General features: G+C 39.9%; 1 protein-coding gene across 8 annotated transcripts in view; it reads left to right on the top strand.

The window, feature by feature from the left end:
- Window positions 1-17,831, top strand: part of LOC127452149 (transmembrane channel-like protein 6) — an 85,605-nt gene extending 67,774 nt beyond the window's left edge. For 6 of the 8 annotated variants that reach the window (XM_051717407.1, XM_051717406.1, XM_051717405.1 and 3 more), the window contains 3 exons: window positions 1,701-1,779; window positions 17,252-17,433; window positions 17,523-17,831. In XM_051717407.1, coding sequence (XP_051573367.1) covers window positions 1,701-1,779; window positions 17,252-17,433; window positions 17,523-17,577 — 316 coding nt within the window. In that variant the 3' untranslated portion in view covers window positions 17,578-17,831. Of the gene's footprint in view, window positions 1-1,700; window positions 1,780-9,585; window positions 9,672-9,817; window positions 10,813-17,251; window positions 17,434-17,522 lie in introns of those variants that run through there. The other 2 variants (XM_051717408.1, XM_051717410.1) reach the window with 2 other exon arrangements.
- The last annotated feature ends 283 nt before the right edge of the window (window positions 17,832-18,114 follow it).

Here is an 18,114-nt window from a genome sequence, read left to right as displayed (position 1 = left end):
AAAGTAACCAGGACGTTCGCTATTTGTTATGTTCAGGGAAAGAAATAGTGCTGCCAAATGCAAAGTGAGAATTATCTTTACTTGGTAACAAACACTTAAACATGCTTCCTTAACTTTAAATATTTTCTAATTACTATCCAGCATTGCTGATCAACAGATTATGTTTTGTTTTGGGTGCTGGTTCCCCAGCATGGGATGCTGGTGTGCTGGTGTCTCCACAAGGCTTTTAAACTATCTTAACCAGCTTCTTCAGAAAGGCAATGCTGGTCAACTATTTTCACCAGTTATATTTTGCTGGTGACAAACATGGATATGCTGGTCCACCTGTTAAACCAGCACCAAACCTGCACTAACCAGCATAACTAACCTAGACCAGCATGGAAATTGCTTGCTGGTTAAGCTGGTCTTTTTAGCAGGGTAAATCAACATTTTAACTTAAAAATACCTGCATTATTATTTCAAACTGAACATACAGTATATTCAACATTCAGTAGCATCACTATAGAAGGAATACATTGTTGTAAAAATGGATATGAGTAGGGTCGTAATGTGGCTCAAGTGTTTTAATCATAAGCTGAAATACCAAATCTTTAACAATGGAGTATGGCTACGTATATTTGGCAATAACATTCTAATTTTTGTAAGCAAGTATGTAAACGCAGATGCGAGCACTTGACTACCACATCGCCAACATGCTGTCTGGCTGAACATGCTTAACGTGTTTTCTTGCGTTAATGTGGACAACAAACCTCAGAAAACCGCTGGAACAAACCTCAGTACTCAAGGGGGCGACAGAGTTACCTTCAAGCATCAGTGCCATTTAACTGGATGTGTTATTATTCTTGTAAGTTGCTATAAATATTTTGACTATGTCTTACTTGCTCCGCAATATTCTCTTCAAACTGTTGCACCGCCATGACAGTAGTTGTCTTGAAACAGACAAATCGCATTAAAAGTGGAATATTAATGTCTGCTATAGCGCCTCTTGTGGCAACATTGAGAATGCAACACGTACTTGCGCTGTGTTTAGAATTGTGGTCTGACACATTTTGGAATGCAACAACTCTCAAAATTGAGTTTGTATAGCTGAAAGCGTCTGCGTTCACGTACTTGCGTAGAGTATGATTCGGCTTTTATGCTCCAGATACGTTGACAGAATTCAAATGAACTGCGATACAAAAGCTGATCTCACAGTGAAATCAGAAACAGTAGGTTGACTTATCTTTTGCTAAAATTGGTTTGTGCTTACCGAAATGCAAAACAATGCCCCCAGTGGCCAAAGCGGTAAGTATTTTTGGGTCTATGGACATGTGTTAGTTCCATTTTCTGATTGGAATGTCCAAGGAGAGGCGCCAGAATTGAGTTGTGAAGCGAATTGTTTTCAACTGTAATACAGTGAGGAGGAATGCATATTTTATAAACTGAACCCCCTCTCCAAACCTAAACCTATCAATCAGCAGAGTAAAAATGGAACCTCCAAATCACTTATCGCTGATTATGCGATTACTTCCTGGTTCCAATGAAGAATCTGATCCCAGGTCTCCCATACTGCTGATGCAACACTCTTCACTTCCCATGTGATCATGTTAAAAGGATTGTTCATGTTAACTACTATGTCAACTAATGTTAATGTATACAACCTTATTATAAAATGAAACAAATTATTCTTTTTTTTAATTGCCCTCTTTGTCTCTTTCCAGAACTGTTATATACATTCACATACAAATTTTGGATGGACAAAAAAAAGTTATTGCAGTGTTACAGCAACAAATAGACTATGTGAGTATTATTATCCACTTTGAATGAGTAAAATCCTTTGAACTCCTAGAGGTAATTTTTTTTCTTTCTTTTTTTTTTTACCCAGATAGTGAATAAGTAATACAGCAGTAAGAGGGTGATAAAGCAAGAAAAGTATCCTAACTATATTTTTACATCTTCTGAAGAAAATGTGGTGCTTGCCATGATGTTAGGGTGTTATAAGTAGTTGCCAGGTAGTCGCAATGTGGTTACTAAAGCCGGCACCACACTAGCAGACTCAAAACAACTTGATTATGACCGAGAGTGTCACACATGCAAACTGTTTTGCTGAGATTTCGCTCTCTTCAGTCGGAGGTATGATGCAATTGCCAATACAAAATGGTGGAGGGGTGACAGACATACAAACTCACTGCAACTCTCTCTCTCTCTCTCTTTCTCTCTCTCTCTCTCTATCTGATTCCCTATCACGTGGAAATAGTTGAAATAAGAACAGGAGTACCGCGTGAGCATAAACAATTGTAAAAGAGTGATTTAGGATGCGATTTTTAGAGTAACTTTACTTTGCGAAAGTGTTTGTGTATTGATCCCCTCTAGGTTTGCCGTAGATTGCGTATGTCCATATCCAGCTTTCAGTGGGTAAAGAAATTATTATTAAATAAAAACAGACTCTTGTGTCTTCGCTTTCTGATTTCATTAGTCATTTTAGTGTGGAAAACATGTTTGGTGACAGAATCACAAGAGCCCGCCCCTGCAACAGAACAATTTTTTCTGTCATGTTGGATTCCTTTTTTCATTGCTGGAACCATTAACTCAGCAGAGAGTCCTGACGGTCAAGAGATTAACGATCTCTCGTTGGCAGACGCTAATGCCCCCTCTGTCTCTTACCTACTGGTCGGCGATTATGTACATGAAGCTCACACCTGAAAATCACTGGAAAAAATAGGTTAGTGTGATGCTGGCTTTGGGTGTTCTAAGTGGTTGTCAGCACATTTCTATGGGGTTGCTATGGTGCTCTTGGTGGTTTTCCAGGGTTTACTGGGTGATTTCTATAGTATGTGGTTACTTACTGACCCAAGTCAAAAGAGCCCACCCCATGTCTCTTTGGTCTTTAGATATGGCTCAAGTCCAACTTTTTTTCACGTATGTGTTTTATTGCAATAGCACACCTTATGTCAATTCAGTTAGGACAACACTCGGAATAGAATAACATATATTTTTTATTATATATATATATATATATATATATATATATATATATATGACATGGTATGGGCTTGGTCTTGGCAGACTAGATCTGCTCTACGCATGCTGCTGCTACTTGACATAAGTAAATATGCTGCTGCTGTTGCACGGAACCCATGCGCTGCTTCTACTGAACAAATATAAAATCCCCATCCCCGTAGAGCAGATCTAGACATGTGGAGGTGGAGGGAGACACGCTGCGTGTTACCATGCTGCTGCAGCCGTGCCACAACGATGCATAGGCAGATTATATATATATAATTTAAGGACAAAAGGGGTTCTGGTTGGTTAACATAGCAAGGAGTGCCAGGATGACCTATCAGCCTGCATCACAGAGTTTCTTAACTGAATCTAATTTGACAATTAAGCTGCATGATTTTAGGTTTCATTCATGTTTGTAGCATAAACGGTGCGGTACACACCGACATATTGTACTTATGGTTAGAGGTTTGTTCAAATAGAACAGTGTTTCCCAAACTGGGGTAAGCGTACCCCTCGGGGTACGTGAGGTGACGATGGGGTTACGCGAACAAAATACTGGGATTTACCGTACTTTTTAGGGATGTCATAAAATATCGAAATATCAATTATTGATTGGCACATTATTTTATCGATATATTTTTGAGGCATCAATATATTAAAATGAGCCGACATTTAAATTAAAAGCCCAATTGGCATGCTTTCCAATTTACTCAGTTGGCCTCTGTTTAACAGTCTGGCGTAATAGCATTGGGAGACAACAAGAGGGCGATATACCATTTACTGAAGGCGGTCACGATCACACATAAACACACACACAGGACGAGCTGAAGCAGCGCAGATGGCAGTCCAAAGTTACAAAGGTTTTTGTACTTCAAGAATTAACAAAGTGATGTTGACTGGTTTGCAGGTTAGTGAAACTGGTGTAACTGAAACTTATTATGCAATTTCTCTGTATGTAGCCTTGAATATGCCTTTTCATTTAAGCTGTCAAACAACCACAAATAGACATATTTGTAACTGAAAATACATTGTGTAGGCTCTATGAAAGATACTTATACACAATATACTGTATCATCCAGTTTTACTAGAGTAAATAATATTTGTCCTTTGATAGGGCTTTCAGGGCTTTGATAGGGCATTATCCTTTCGATAATGATTTGAGTCGAAATTAATGGAAAACTATGCGACTTGTGCTCCGTGGCACTTCAGAATGTTGATGCTAAGCATTGATATATATATATACATCGATAATCATTGGGAAAATCTTCCGATTATCGATACGTGAAAAAGGCATCGACCCCAAGATCTTTTAATTTCATCCCAGTCTAAAATAACATTCAAACCAAGTTCATGTATTTCTCATTAGCAAATAATAACTTTGTGCACCCTCTAGTGTAGAAACACCAAACTGATTGTGTTATAAATGTCCGATAAATTGTATACAATGAAATAACCCTATCTTTTGCGGTTAAAAAAAATGCATCTACTCATGGGGTGTTTGTCACACAAGTATCTTTTTTTCTGCAGCCCAGCACACTGATAGGTGAAGTAGCTGAGTGATAGCAAGTAAAATTGATTCTTCACAGTTTTACCAGACTCGCACTTGTCAGTCGTCCACAATTTTAGTTTATATATATATATATATATATATATATATATATATTATTATTATTATTATTTTTTTTTTTTTTTTAATCGCAGTTTTAAACGTAATTTGTATAAGGTGAGATGCATAGGGAGTTTTGATTCTGATGGTAAAAGTTTTGATGACAGGTTTCAGATGTCACACACTGGTGTGACCAAATCATTTTGCACATTCATATGCAGTAATTTTCACTCACATTTGCTCGCACCCTAGAGTTTTTTCATTGTTGTATGATGTTTTTTCAGCAAATGAGCTCAATTTCGCTGACAGTGTCAAATGTGACAATGGGCTCTATTTTCGTGAGTGCGCTAAGTGCCGCGCTAAGCCCATCTGCAATGTCTTACCCAATTTTTGTGAGAGTGATAATTCTAAGTGCAACTTTCGTGCCAGCGCAAAGTGCAAGTGGGCGTGGGAGGGAGTGTTTGTGCTTCTGTGGGTGTATGTGCACAAACTGAAGGTGTACTGGATGTAAATTAAGTGCCGCAAAGCGCAATTTGCTATTTTCCTGAGAAATATGTCCTTGTGCTAAAATGTTTGGTTCGTTAGTTGGTGCTTGAGGGCATGGACTATATAATATAATGCAGACGCAGGAATAACGGGAGAAGAACCTCAGAATTAAATGGCACTTGGTCCAGCTTTTTTGTGGTTTGCACGGGCGATTTCACCAACCCCACTTGCGCTTAGACTTAGCACATGCTTGCATGAAAATACCAAAACTTCATGGCCATGCCCATTGACTTTGCTCTTATGACTTAAGGCATTGCCCTGCACTTAACGCTTGCACTCTTAAAATAGGGCCCATAAAATGTGATATAACGTCATGGTTACTTGTGTAACCTCCGTTCCCTGATGGAGGGAACGAGACGTTGTGTCGATGTAGTGACACTAGGGGTCACTCTTGGGATCCCGTGACACCTCTGGTCTTTGATAAAAGGCCAATGAAAATTGGCGAGTGGTATTTGCATGTCACTCCCCCAGATATACATGTATAAAAGGAGCTGGTATGCAACCACTCATTCGGGTTTTATGCTGTAGGGCTTTACTGGTGTGTTTAGATCAGTGTTACTATTAGAAATAATTAATAATTATTTATTTAGTTATTAATTAATATTTAGATTAATTAATTGAATCTAACTCATTAAAACCTCATATGGGGCTACAGTAAATGTAGTGCGCTACGTTTAGGAGCGGGTTTGGTTATCAGCAATAATTATCAAAGATAATTATTAATTATTAAAATCAATAGAACATTGATGAGAATCAATGTTAGCTTTTTTTAATCCTTTAAATCAACAATTATCAAAGATAATCGTTAATTGTTAACATCGATGAAACATTAATTAAAATTAACACTAGCTTATTGATCATTCAAATTCAACAAACATCAAAGATAATTATCAATTATCAAAAATCAATAGAATATTAATAAGGATTAATACTGACAGGGCACCACCCTGGAATCAGGGACTAATAACCAGATAGTATAACAGTCTCAATATTAGATTGTTTTCTTAGGAAAATCGACATCCGAAGAATATCGATTTTCGGGAAAAAAACAATGAATGAAGGCTTGAATCCAAGCACTGACATCCCACCAGCATGATGGGATGTCAGCAAAACAAACCAAAACACTTCTCTTTGTAATATAAACAAAGTTTATTTATGCAGTAATATCAATTAATAATTAATAAAATGCAGTCAATAAACTTCCGACTTACAACTACAAACTAAACAGTGATATGATTAGATATGGAAATAAAAATAATCCTATAACACATAAGGTGTGTGTGTGTGACAGTGTGTGTGTGTAAGGAGGAACGCGCACAAAATGGCGGACGTGACTCTCGTGGAGAGTATGTCACGCGAGACTTCCGGCCAGGGAATATAACCGCGAATGGGGGCGGAGAGAAACCAGTCAATGGCGTCTACCAGTTACCGCGTGTATCCGCTTGTATGATAGCTTAGGGACAAAGCTGGGCTTTAGTATTAAGCTATCTAGGAGCCAAAAAAGTGTGCCAGAATGTTTGTGAGGGGTCGTGTGCGTGTGTGTGTGTGTGGTTAGTATGAGAGAGAGAGAAGGGAGGGCCCTAAAGCCGATTTCGCGATCGTGGGAGAGAAAGCAGCTGTTAGTTCATCGCTCAGAGACGCGGTGGACGGCTCGTAAACAGTCCCGTGTTCTTTGACTCTTTAATGGATGAACTCAGTTTACCTGTCTCAACCGCGATGGCGAAATTGCACAACAGTCCAATTTGGTTGGACCACAATACAGCAAAACAAATTCGTGATAATTAATACCCTGAGTATTAATAATGAACTGTACAAGCAAAAACCTTGAAACACAAGAATAACACACTATAATATTCTATCTCTGCCCAGACGTAAACCTCTTACTTGAATCGCATGAGGACACAGGTAGAATGTGTTTTCCTCCGTCCTTTAACTCTGACCCGGTTCCTTGAGGCTCGGGTGATGATGGGAGGCCGTTTCCTCGCTCTGTCGGTGGGCGGTACGGCTGTTGATTCTCGGCGGGCTGGCGGAGAACTCAGAAATGTCGACTTGATTGAAGATGGAAGAGAAATCTTTAATCTCTTCACTTCTGTAGGCAAACGATGAAGATGCAGATTGCTCGGCGTTCTACTTCGGATCCGTTAGAGTGTTCGGTTGAACACAGAGTAATCTCAACTCGTCCAGCGAGATGGAGATTGTATGGCCACAGTTTCAAGTCGTACATTACTTCCTTATCAGGGAACAAAGTTTGTGAACACTACTGGGAATTAATGGTGCATGTCTTCAGCTCAAAAGAAGGTGGAAGGCACTATGTGCAAGCAATACACCCGGCCAGCTATCCCGCCCTGGATCAACGGCCGAAACCTCTGCAGGGCGAGCAGAATTGCCAACAACTCGAGGCAGTTGATGTGCCAATGCAGTCGCGGGCCCGTCCACAAGCCGGCGGCTTCGTGACTGTTGCAAACAGTGCCCCAGCCCGTTTTGGAGGCACCTGGAGACCAGTTCTAGGGGAACACCTGCCCGTAGAAACGAGAGGTCGGTCCAAGGGCTGAAAAGACGGTGACAGACTGGCGTGATGACCACGCGATGTGTCCCACGGCGCCATGCTCATCTCGGGACTCGGGTCTGAAGCCAGTGCTGTAGCGGTCTCATATGCATCAACCCGAACGGGGTGGCCACTGCTGAGGATGCCATATGCCCCAGGAGCCTCTGAAAAGTTTTCAGTGGAACCGCTGTTTTCTGGACCACCTGGACCACCTGGGATGGGGGAGGTAGAGGCCTGCTCTCATGACCCGTGGAGACTGTCACATCGGGGGCGGATTTGTGCCACAGCTGGGCGCTCAGGGGTAGGAGACCTTGGCCGTCAGAGATGACGTAAACCTACAGGCCTTGGACGGGGGCTTCGGGCACCCACGCCAAGTGGTGGCGTTCTGTGGGCATAGGTGCACCGCGAGCGCCTTTATCCACCGGGGGATTGCCGAATAGCCCTTGGCCACCCCACCATCGAGGGTAGTGAGGGCGGGGAAGCTTAAAAGATCGGGACCGGGCAATAAAAAGTGCCTCCCACGACCTTGTCTGCTCTTCATGCACTTCCGGGAAGAAAGGAACGGGGGCGGGGTGTAGCTTTGGGCGGCGCCACGAGCCGAGGAACCAATCATCGAGCCGCGAGGGTTCAGGGAAGTGCGGAGGGTTCCACTCTAGCCGATGCTCGCGGCTGCCCGGGAAAGCATGTCATCATTTCCGTGTCAGCCTGTGACTGGGCAATCGTCCCCGAAGGGAGGAGTCCAGCTGAGGCTTCCGCGTCCGACTGGATGAGCACGCTCTCCGATGCTGCGCTCAAGAGCTCATCACTTTCCCGGGCTCCGAATAAGAGATCAAACTTGCCGTGAGACGAGCCGGCGGACTCATCCGGAAGCCCGATCGGGGCAGACGAGCGTGCTGGGGAATGGGAGGTCCGCGGGGGGATACCCGGCGGAGGCGGTCCCATTGGGGTCCCCAAATCGCCCCCAGTGCTAGCCGCGCTGGCCTCATACCCATGGGTAAAAGGACCGAGGTGGGGAGCCTCTGGGGTGGCTTGCTTTCTTATGAAGGCGAGCTGCGACCGCATCGTTGCCATGGACATGTCCTCACAATGAGTACATGACCATCCACGAACGCTGTCTCTGGGTGAGCAGTGCCCAGACATGAAAGACAGTGATCGTGACCGTCAGAAGGCGAGAGATAACGAGCGCAATCAGGAATAACACACAAAGGAAAGGCATCTTTATAAAGACGTTCCGTGTGTGCTGCTCTTTTAGAGAAATATACTCTTTTAGAGAAATATACTCTTATTTCTGCCGAAGCGCCCAGGGGCATTCTCTGCAGTGCACCAGTGCAGAGGAGGGAGAAGCCACTGAAATGCGGCATCAGATCCAGCAGAGGTGAATGAACAGTTGTGGGAATTCAGCTCAGTGAGCACGACCGTTTGGCTCCGAAGAGAAAATCTGAATGAATGGTTGCATACCACCTCCTTTTATACCCATATGTCTGGGGGAGTGGCATGCAAATACCACTCACCAATTTTCATTGGCCTTTTATCAAAGACCAGAGGTGTCTCGGGCTCCCAAGAGTGACCCCTACTGTCACTACATCGACACAACGTCGAGTGAGTGACAGATAGGGAACATGTTTGATATAAGAGAGTTGTTTTACAAAGATAATTGTGTTAAATACACATATTTTTTAAAATACCTTGTGTGAATGTGATCTATGCATTAGAGAGGGGGACGCAAAAGTATTAAATGTTTGAAGGGGTACACCACTAAAAAGTTTGGGAACCACTGAAATAGACATAATCTTTTGTATTAAGGAGGTTTGCCATAGTAATCGCCACAATAACCTTATAATTATGACATTTGGTTTTCACCCTTTTCTTGGCTGCATTAATGGGTAAACAAATCTGACTTTCTTAGGAGGGTGAAGATAAGAAGTTCCTTATAGCTAAACTGCAGGCACTCAATGAGCAGAGTGCTCATGAGTTATAACTCAAAGAATTCAGGTGAGACTTTCTTTGTAATCCTCTGAATTCTTTTTGGCACATTCCTTTGTACATTCTAGATGTTTGAATTTTCATTTGAGTCACAGATAAATTGAAATACCACAGCTTTTATAGTTGTTGTTCTTGTTTTCCCTCCTTCTGTAAAGGGGTTGTTTGTATCAAGGAAGGCTGGATTCTACAGAAAATTTGCAACAATACCTAATCCAGGAAACATGAGACCTGAAAAACCAGTGCATAGTAGATGGACTAGAATTAGAGCTGCTTGCTGGACTCAAATTACATGTGTGCTTTGTGGTGTTCTTGTGATGTAATCATGTTAAACTTTTTTCTTGCATCAGTTATTTATGTTGCATCTTAACGGCAACATTTTGGTATGATTAAGGAAATGATGATCATTTTAAATGATGAAGACAATCAATACACATTTATTTAGCGTTTCCCATTACACGTTAATGAGATTCAATTAAGTTTATTGTTTTGCTGTTATTTGGAGTTTTAAGATTAACAAATAAATGCAACATTTGAAGTTTTAAATGAGCAATATTTCTGAATAATTGCTGACTTTGTTGGTGAATGCCAATTATGGAATTCTGCTGTCAAATATTTTTGTATAAAGACGTCTAAACTTTATTATTGACATTTCTCGGGCAACCAATTTCCTTAGGACATTATCCTAATGTAAAGTCATTATATAATCCCTTATTTATTGTTGTTGGTGTATTTTATTTGCATGCAGGGGATGAAGTGCAAACGGCTTTACCGTACAAAAAAATATTCAAAGGAGACTACCATGCAATTGAAAAGTCATTAGACTTGAGGACAGTCTCAGTAGGACATTATTGTCATATGTAGTACAAGGACAATGCAGTGGGTCAAGTTTTGGTTTCTTAACTGTCATTTAAACTGGCCAGATTTAATTCTGAAGAAAGCTAAGAATGCCAGAAATGCATTCTCAGAGGGAGGATCTTACATATCTTGATCTGATATCCACTGTATAAAAGTGTTTTCTTTTGTGTTGTTAATATCACGCCATATCAACTACAGAAACTGTCATTCACTCACCCAAAGGAAGGTACGTTCAGCATGTATTTCTTCTTGTACTGTATACTTTTTTTTTTTTTTTAAGTACTATTACTTTAAACTATTCTGCATCTGTCAATGATTAGATTAATAGGATAACCATGCTGGTTTTGTATAACTGCTTGTTTATGGTACATCAGCACATAAGCTTGGAATTGTTTTCTATTCATTATTTATAGATACTGAGTTTGTATAGCAATGAAATCCACACGGCCCTTATACATCAGACTCCCAAAAGAATATGAAAGATCTGTTCAAGAATTTGGAGAATGGGTAAACTGTTGTTATAATTTTTTTATGCTGTAATTTTTATGTTATGCTAATAGTTTGACAACTCTGATAGACGTCATCCTCTTTATCTTTTTCACAGGACCATGGGATTGTTGTTGTAGACTTGAATCCTTGCTTGACAGAAACTGGGCTTCGGTCCTACTTCCAAAAGTTTGGGACAATTACAGAATGTGCTGTAAGTGCTTTTATAATGGAAACTTCTCATTAGCGACTTACATTGTTGTTGTGGACTCACTCGTGTTCACAATATAGTGAACACGAGCTCGGGCAATAGCAGTGGTGTTGATTCAGTAAACATTGAGACACTCATGACTTAATGACACGATTATGAGGTTGCACATTCAACACATATTAATCAACAACATCACTGTAAAATATACTATCGTACATTTTCATTGTTGAAGTTAAAAAGTACAGTGCTATTATGAAAGAGAACTATGGAAGATGCCACAGAATAAAAAATTGAAGTGGTAAGTCTGGTTTTATATCACAATTATGACTTTCTCACAATTACAAGAAATAAAGTTGCAATTGTGTGATATATTATAAACTTGTAATTGCTAAAATGTATAATTGAATAATAAACTCACAATTGCCTCTTTATTTCTTGCAATTTCAACTTTATTCCTCAATTGCAACTTTATATATCGCAGTTATGTTTATATCACACAATTGTGAAACAAAGTCAGAATTATGAGATATAAAGTCAGAATTGCCTTTTTAATTTTTTTATTTCATGGCAGGATCAAAGAACCATAGAGAATCAGAATCAGAATGAGCTTTATTGCCAAGTATGCTTACACACACAAGGAATTTGTCATGGTGACAGAAGCTTCCAGCGCAAATGCAACTGTATATACATACATACAAACATATACATTTAACATATATACATATAGTGACATAAAAATAAAAAAAAAATAAGATATAACAGATGAAAAAAGATAAATATACAATAGATCAATAATGTTGTTCGAATATTTTATATACAGAGATACAGTTATGTGCAGGTGATGTAAGGTATTGAAGAGGTAGAATATGTTAAAGAATATAAATGAAATATGGATATAAGTAGGAACGGATGGATTGAATATTGCACATGGTTGTATTGGCAAAAGAGAACATAAGCAAATAGGTAGATAAGAATAATCGCTCTGGTTACGACTGTAACCTCAGTTCCCTGAAAGGAGGGAACGAGACACTGTGCCAGTTGATTCCAATATGGGGATCTCCTCCTGAAGCCCTTTACAATCATGGAAATCTATTGGCAGATGGCGCTTGGCATTCCGCCCCGGATGCGTGCATCATCGTAGACATATAAACTGGAGCACAACACCATATCATCAGGATTTTCAGCAGAAGGGAGGAGAGCACATCTCTCAATCCCTTTACAGCAAGAAATCAGTAGTGTCAAGCATACTTAGTGTCTTGTTCCCTCCTTTCAGGAAACCGAGGTTACAGTTGTAACTAGAGTGTCCCCTTTCAAGTCTTGCATCTCGTGCTACTAGCCAAAAGGGTAGAAAAGTTCAGACATGATCTCCCCTTTGTATTGAATAATAGAAAGGAAGGAGAACCAAAATGCACAATAAATGGGTTAAAAGTCAACAATGACACTAGCCATCGAATAGTGAGACGATGTACAAATACATATACAAATGTATGGTATGCATTCACACTTGCAGTGAGTGAAAGCAAATAATGGCCACAGACCGATAATGCAAAAAGAGTATGGACGTGAGACAAAATCTGTCTGAGTAATCATCTTGAATGAAGACTTCCGAGGAGAGGATGCCGTAAAAGCAAGATGGATGCCCTTTGACTGAAGTAGCATTGGGTTCGAGTCCACATTAGTCGAGTCCGAGTCTTTAAACAGTAGAGTCTGAGTCGAGTCCGAGTCCAAAAGAGGCCGAGTCGGACTCAAGACCGAGTCCATAAGAAGCCAAGTAAGAGTCGAGTCCGAATGAATCTGTTCATGAATCTGAATTAAAACTGTAACCGTAAACTCAACATCAATATTTTAAGCTTATTTTAAACTTCACAACTAAGAAAAAGAGTTTGTCAATATAAATGTAACAAAAACACCTCTGTTGCATATCATATTCACATTTTACGATTAGAATCTTGCTGAACAGACTTCAAAGTGGTTTCAGAATGAAAGCATATGCTTTAGGTGTATGAAGACAAAACTGTCCTTCAACACAATTCTTATTGCGTTCTGTTGACATTTCAATTATTTGTTGCTTTTTCCCCTCCACTCAAACATAGACCAAAAGTGAAAGCTGCGTTAGTGATTACAACCAAGGTTATTATGTTTCGAATTTTAATTTAGTTTTTATTTCTACTTCAATTTGTCAATTCAATTTAGTTTAGTTTTATTTAAAATTATCCCTATCTAAAGAAATAATAGTCTATACTGAGATTTCTGTCTGAATCTTTTTTCTCTATCTGCCGATTGATTTGGGAAAATACAGTAGAAATGAGTCAACACAGTAGTAATTAGCACTCCCTGAGAAGTTCCGTCTCACGATTTGACTGCAAATGCTACATCCAAAAACAGTGGAAAAGCCCACTGATAATATTGGGGCCATGTCGTCACGGACATGATCTTCTAGTTAATTAGTAGGAAACCGCACAATGTAGGGCAGTTCTGCGTGCTGCTGGTGTACCTAAATCCCTGATTCGTCCGTGTGCATCTTGCAACAGCTGCCGCAGAACATAAAACTATTTTTTTTTTTTATATATTTGCTTGAGTGGCAGCCGTGTTGGTCTGCAATCAGTCTGAAATCTTTAAATACCAACCAAAGAAAATTTGACTGAGCTCTTTAACCGCAAAAACATGGAGAATAATAATTTTGAGATCAAAGAAACCTTGTTGGAATGCTACTTGCTGAAATAAGAATAATAATTTTGAGTCATAAATTTAACAGAATTGTCCTTCAAAATGTCAGATGTAGGCTAAAAAATGACGTGCATAAGTTACCAAGTGGTTTACAATAAATAAATTTAAAAAATACAAATAAAAAACGTCATAACCAAATAAATTAATCTCGTAACATGAAGTTTAGCTTCATACACAAACTGTCATCGAATAATACATTTATTTTATAGTCTATAATTAAATTATAAACAAAACATTTCACTGCCCAAAATATCCTAATATTTTATTGTGCATGGTTGAATGTTGTGAATGGTGGACAAATGCTGTAAAAGAATGTATTTTAAGCAGCTCGTCAATGCTTTGAAAATAGTCAATCAATAACAAATAGATGCTGTTTATCTGTTTAGAGTTGCTGTCTGCTTTATCAGCTTCACCCCCCCCCCCCCCCCCCCCAGACTATTTAAAAAGTTGCACAGTTAATTCATCAAGCTATTATGGACCAGTTCAAGTTGACAACACTGCGTGGACCACAAGAGACTACAGAAGCCTACATGTGTAGATACATTATGCCTAAAAAGACTTAATATCCAATATTAATACTATTTATGTATTTTTATTTCAATATGCTGTTTTTAGTAAACTGTGAGAGACATGATGTGGGTGACTTGACTCAATGAAGTTCTTGATTTTAAGTTTTTAACCATGATGAAACCGCAATGCGAGCACCGTCTTGGCTGCACAAATGCCACATGCAATTTTACCAGTTGTCAGGTCCCGTGTCGTGTGAAACTGCCTTGTTTAGTTTCTATTACATTGGATACATGCCTGTCTTTATGTTTTCATCGTGCCAGCCACCTTGGTAGTCGATGTTATACAGTAGTTTCTGTAGTAACTTTCAAGCGTATTGGTTGACTGAGTGTGCCTGTGCAACTCTGGTTACGTCTACGACTTCAGGGGCTAATACAGCTGCATGCAGACAGAGATGTGTTCATTAATTTCTGTTTTGTTATTTATTTTTATTTTTCATTGCATCACAAATATCATGGACTCGGCTGGACTCGAGAAAATCCAGAGTCCCAAAGGCTCAAGTCCGAGTCAAGTCCGAGTAAAAATGCCTCCGAGTCTGTGACTAGTCCAATTCCGAGTTCCCCAATTCTAGACTGAAGCCCATTGTCATGAGTAGTTTTGTGCCTTGTGCAACTGCAACGGGGTTCGAAAACTTCAATCATGGCACACAGCCAACAGAAACACAACTAGTGAACACACTGTAACTGTGTTCTCATTCCTGCCTCTTCAACGGTTGATAAGCGAGAGGGCTACTATGTGACATGAAGGTGCCTAAAATAGTTGTCATGCAACATGGCAGTCTTCCAGCATGGTTTCACCAACAGTAAAAACGGGCATCAGAGTGACCTGTGTCATGGCATAAACTCGTTCCCAGCTCGCAACAGCGGGGAAAGTGAGAGGGCTTCTAGCCGACGTGGAGGTGCCTAAAATCTCCTCGTTGCAACATGGCAGTCTTCTGGCATGGCGTCAACAATAGTGAAAACAGGCATCGAAGTGACCTGTGTAACGCCACAAACTTGTTCCTGGCTCGCGACAGTGGGGAAAGCGAGGGGGCTACTAGGTGAAATGGAGGTGCCTTAAATCTCTGTGATGTGACATGGCAGTCCCCTGCAACAATACCATCAAGAATAGTACAAAAAAAAAAAAAAACAGGGCAATCTGTCCTTTGGTTACAGAGAAGATGTCACACTCTCGTTCCTGGCTCACAACAGAGGAAAGAAATTAGAAGTTAATTCCTGACAAATTTAGGCAGGATCGTCACTCCACAGAACCCGGGCTGCACAGAGACCTGCCAATCTCCTGGATTCTCCAGATCATCACGGCTGTACTGGGCAGACAAAGCCGCTTTGATGGAGAAGAGAAGAGATGCAAGGCCCAAGATGGTGACAAATAATAATCAGACTCTCCTTATTCTATATGCTGACTTTGTGGACTCTCTTGTGCGGTTCTTAGAGCCGCAGAAGCTATGGAGGGAGGAGAGGGGACTGGTTCAGTTTCCAGAATGAAAACGAGTCGAGAGCAAAGCATCTTGAGTTTCATGCACTCACAGTGAACACAATAAGTCTCAACGAGCGCCGCTTATAAAAAACAACTCTCATGCCCATCAGGCAGAGGGATATATCGCTCGTCTTTTCATGTGCCTGTGGGAACATTTGCAAAACCTCATCTTTATAATGAAGCTGTTAAGCAAAAGGCTCTTTTTGTTTCTTTTCACTGAAAGAAACACACAATAAAACATAATGCACAGTATTATAGCAAACACATTGTGTTAAAACAAATAGAAATGATCCACTCACTGTAAAAGTGTGCCATTTTAAAAACGAAGCAATGACTCGGGCTCCCAGAGCATGAGAGATGTCATTGCTACCCCGAAGAAGCAAATTCTGATGAAATACCATTGTGCTCCGGTTTACATGCCCGCAGAGCCAAGTGCCATCTGCCAACGGATTAGCGTGATTTTAAAGGGCTTCAAAGATCGTCATTCCTGGGAGAAGTTCCCCATAGTGTCAGCATCTGACAGCGTCGAAGGGACCAACTTGAAAGGGAACTATGCTTTCCGAATTCGTAAAGATTTCTGCAGCTGGATCTACAGTTGTGCGCATGTGCAAATTTGCAACTGTGTTCCTACACTAACTTCTTTTAATGGATATAAAAGGCACAGCGCATATGATTTTGTAAAATATTTGAAAAGTAATTACATTTGTATACTCCAAACACTAAACCTAAATATAACAGTAAGCTGTTTTGGTCTCTATATTATCACTTGTAATAGATGAGACGTGAAAGGCACAATAGTGCGCAGCTGATGTTTGGTGGTTTTCACAGATGCACTGGAATGGGACAGACCTAGAAATGGCTGACACCCTGGCCAGTGCACTGACTACTGAGCTGGATAATGCACGTACATCTCAGAGATGTCTGTGTTAGATCTTTTCATCTGGAAAGCATCACAATCTAATTAACATCTGCTAAATATCTTAAAGATCTGATTTACAAACATTCTAAATCATTAATGTCTCAAAGACATCTGATGAATGTCTTATTGACATCTGAGAGGAAACGTCTTATAGACGGATTGCAGATGAACAAACAATTTAAAATATACATCTTCCAGATGTAAACGCACACATCAAATAAATGTCTGGGTGATGTACATGTGCTATCAGTGTAGGAAGCTGATTGAGACAAAACACTAGTATTTGTGATGAACTAGTCAAATGTGACAAACTTTCCTTGTCATGTGTAACTTTCCCCCAATGAACAGATCAAGACTGACAAGACATCAGGTTGGCCAAAGGGTGTGGGGTTTGTCAGATATTCAACTTCAGAGGAGGCTGAAGCAGCAGAGGCAGCTGGACCGCCACATCTTGGAGGGTTTCAGACGGATATCTACAAAGTTGTTACACCAAAGGTGTCAAACTGCAGTTTTTGCCCTAACAGAGCAAAGTCAGCAACATCTTAAACATTTATGATCAGATATGAAGCATCAAGACATACTCTCAGTTACAACTTTATCATCTGTCTGTCCTCAACAGGTTGCAGAGCCGGTTACTCTCCAATAACAACCCTTTCATTCAAACCTTCACATGAATTAGAAATGCCATACAGACACACCATCAGTTGCTGGCTGCAGTGATTTTTACACTAAACTCATACTCTCATATTACTCCCTCAAATTGGAACTAAATGTGTTTGTACTATATGTTATACCAATTTATTGTCATATTTTGTACTTTAATTATCACCTTCATATTCTCTTTTGGTTTTTGATGTGATTTTATGTATGTAAAATGTATTACTGTAAAGGATGCCTTTTATGTTAAAATGTTGAATAAATTAATTCTAAAAGCAGTTCTCATTGACTTGCAAGGTATATTTATTTGATTTATTTCTGTTATTTTGCCCACTAATGTAACAATTTAGGTTACACAGCAGATTTCACATAGTGTCCAGATGATGACAGTGTTTTATAAATCACTCCATTACTAAAAATCACCTTGTCATTTCTTTCTACATATTTACGCATTGATGGGGCGTGTATACATCAGGATATATATATATATATATATATATATACACTATATTGCCAAAAGTATTCACTCACCCATCCAAATAATTGAATTCAGG

The sequence above is a fragment of the Myxocyprinus asiaticus genome, chromosome 14, assembly GCF_019703515.2.
Source record: "Myxocyprinus asiaticus isolate MX2 ecotype Aquarium Trade chromosome 14, UBuf_Myxa_2, whole genome shotgun sequence".
Taxonomy (NCBI): Eukaryota; Metazoa; Chordata; class Actinopteri; order Cypriniformes; family Catostomidae; genus Myxocyprinus; species Myxocyprinus asiaticus.
This window is presented reverse-complemented; position numbering and strand designations above follow the sequence as displayed.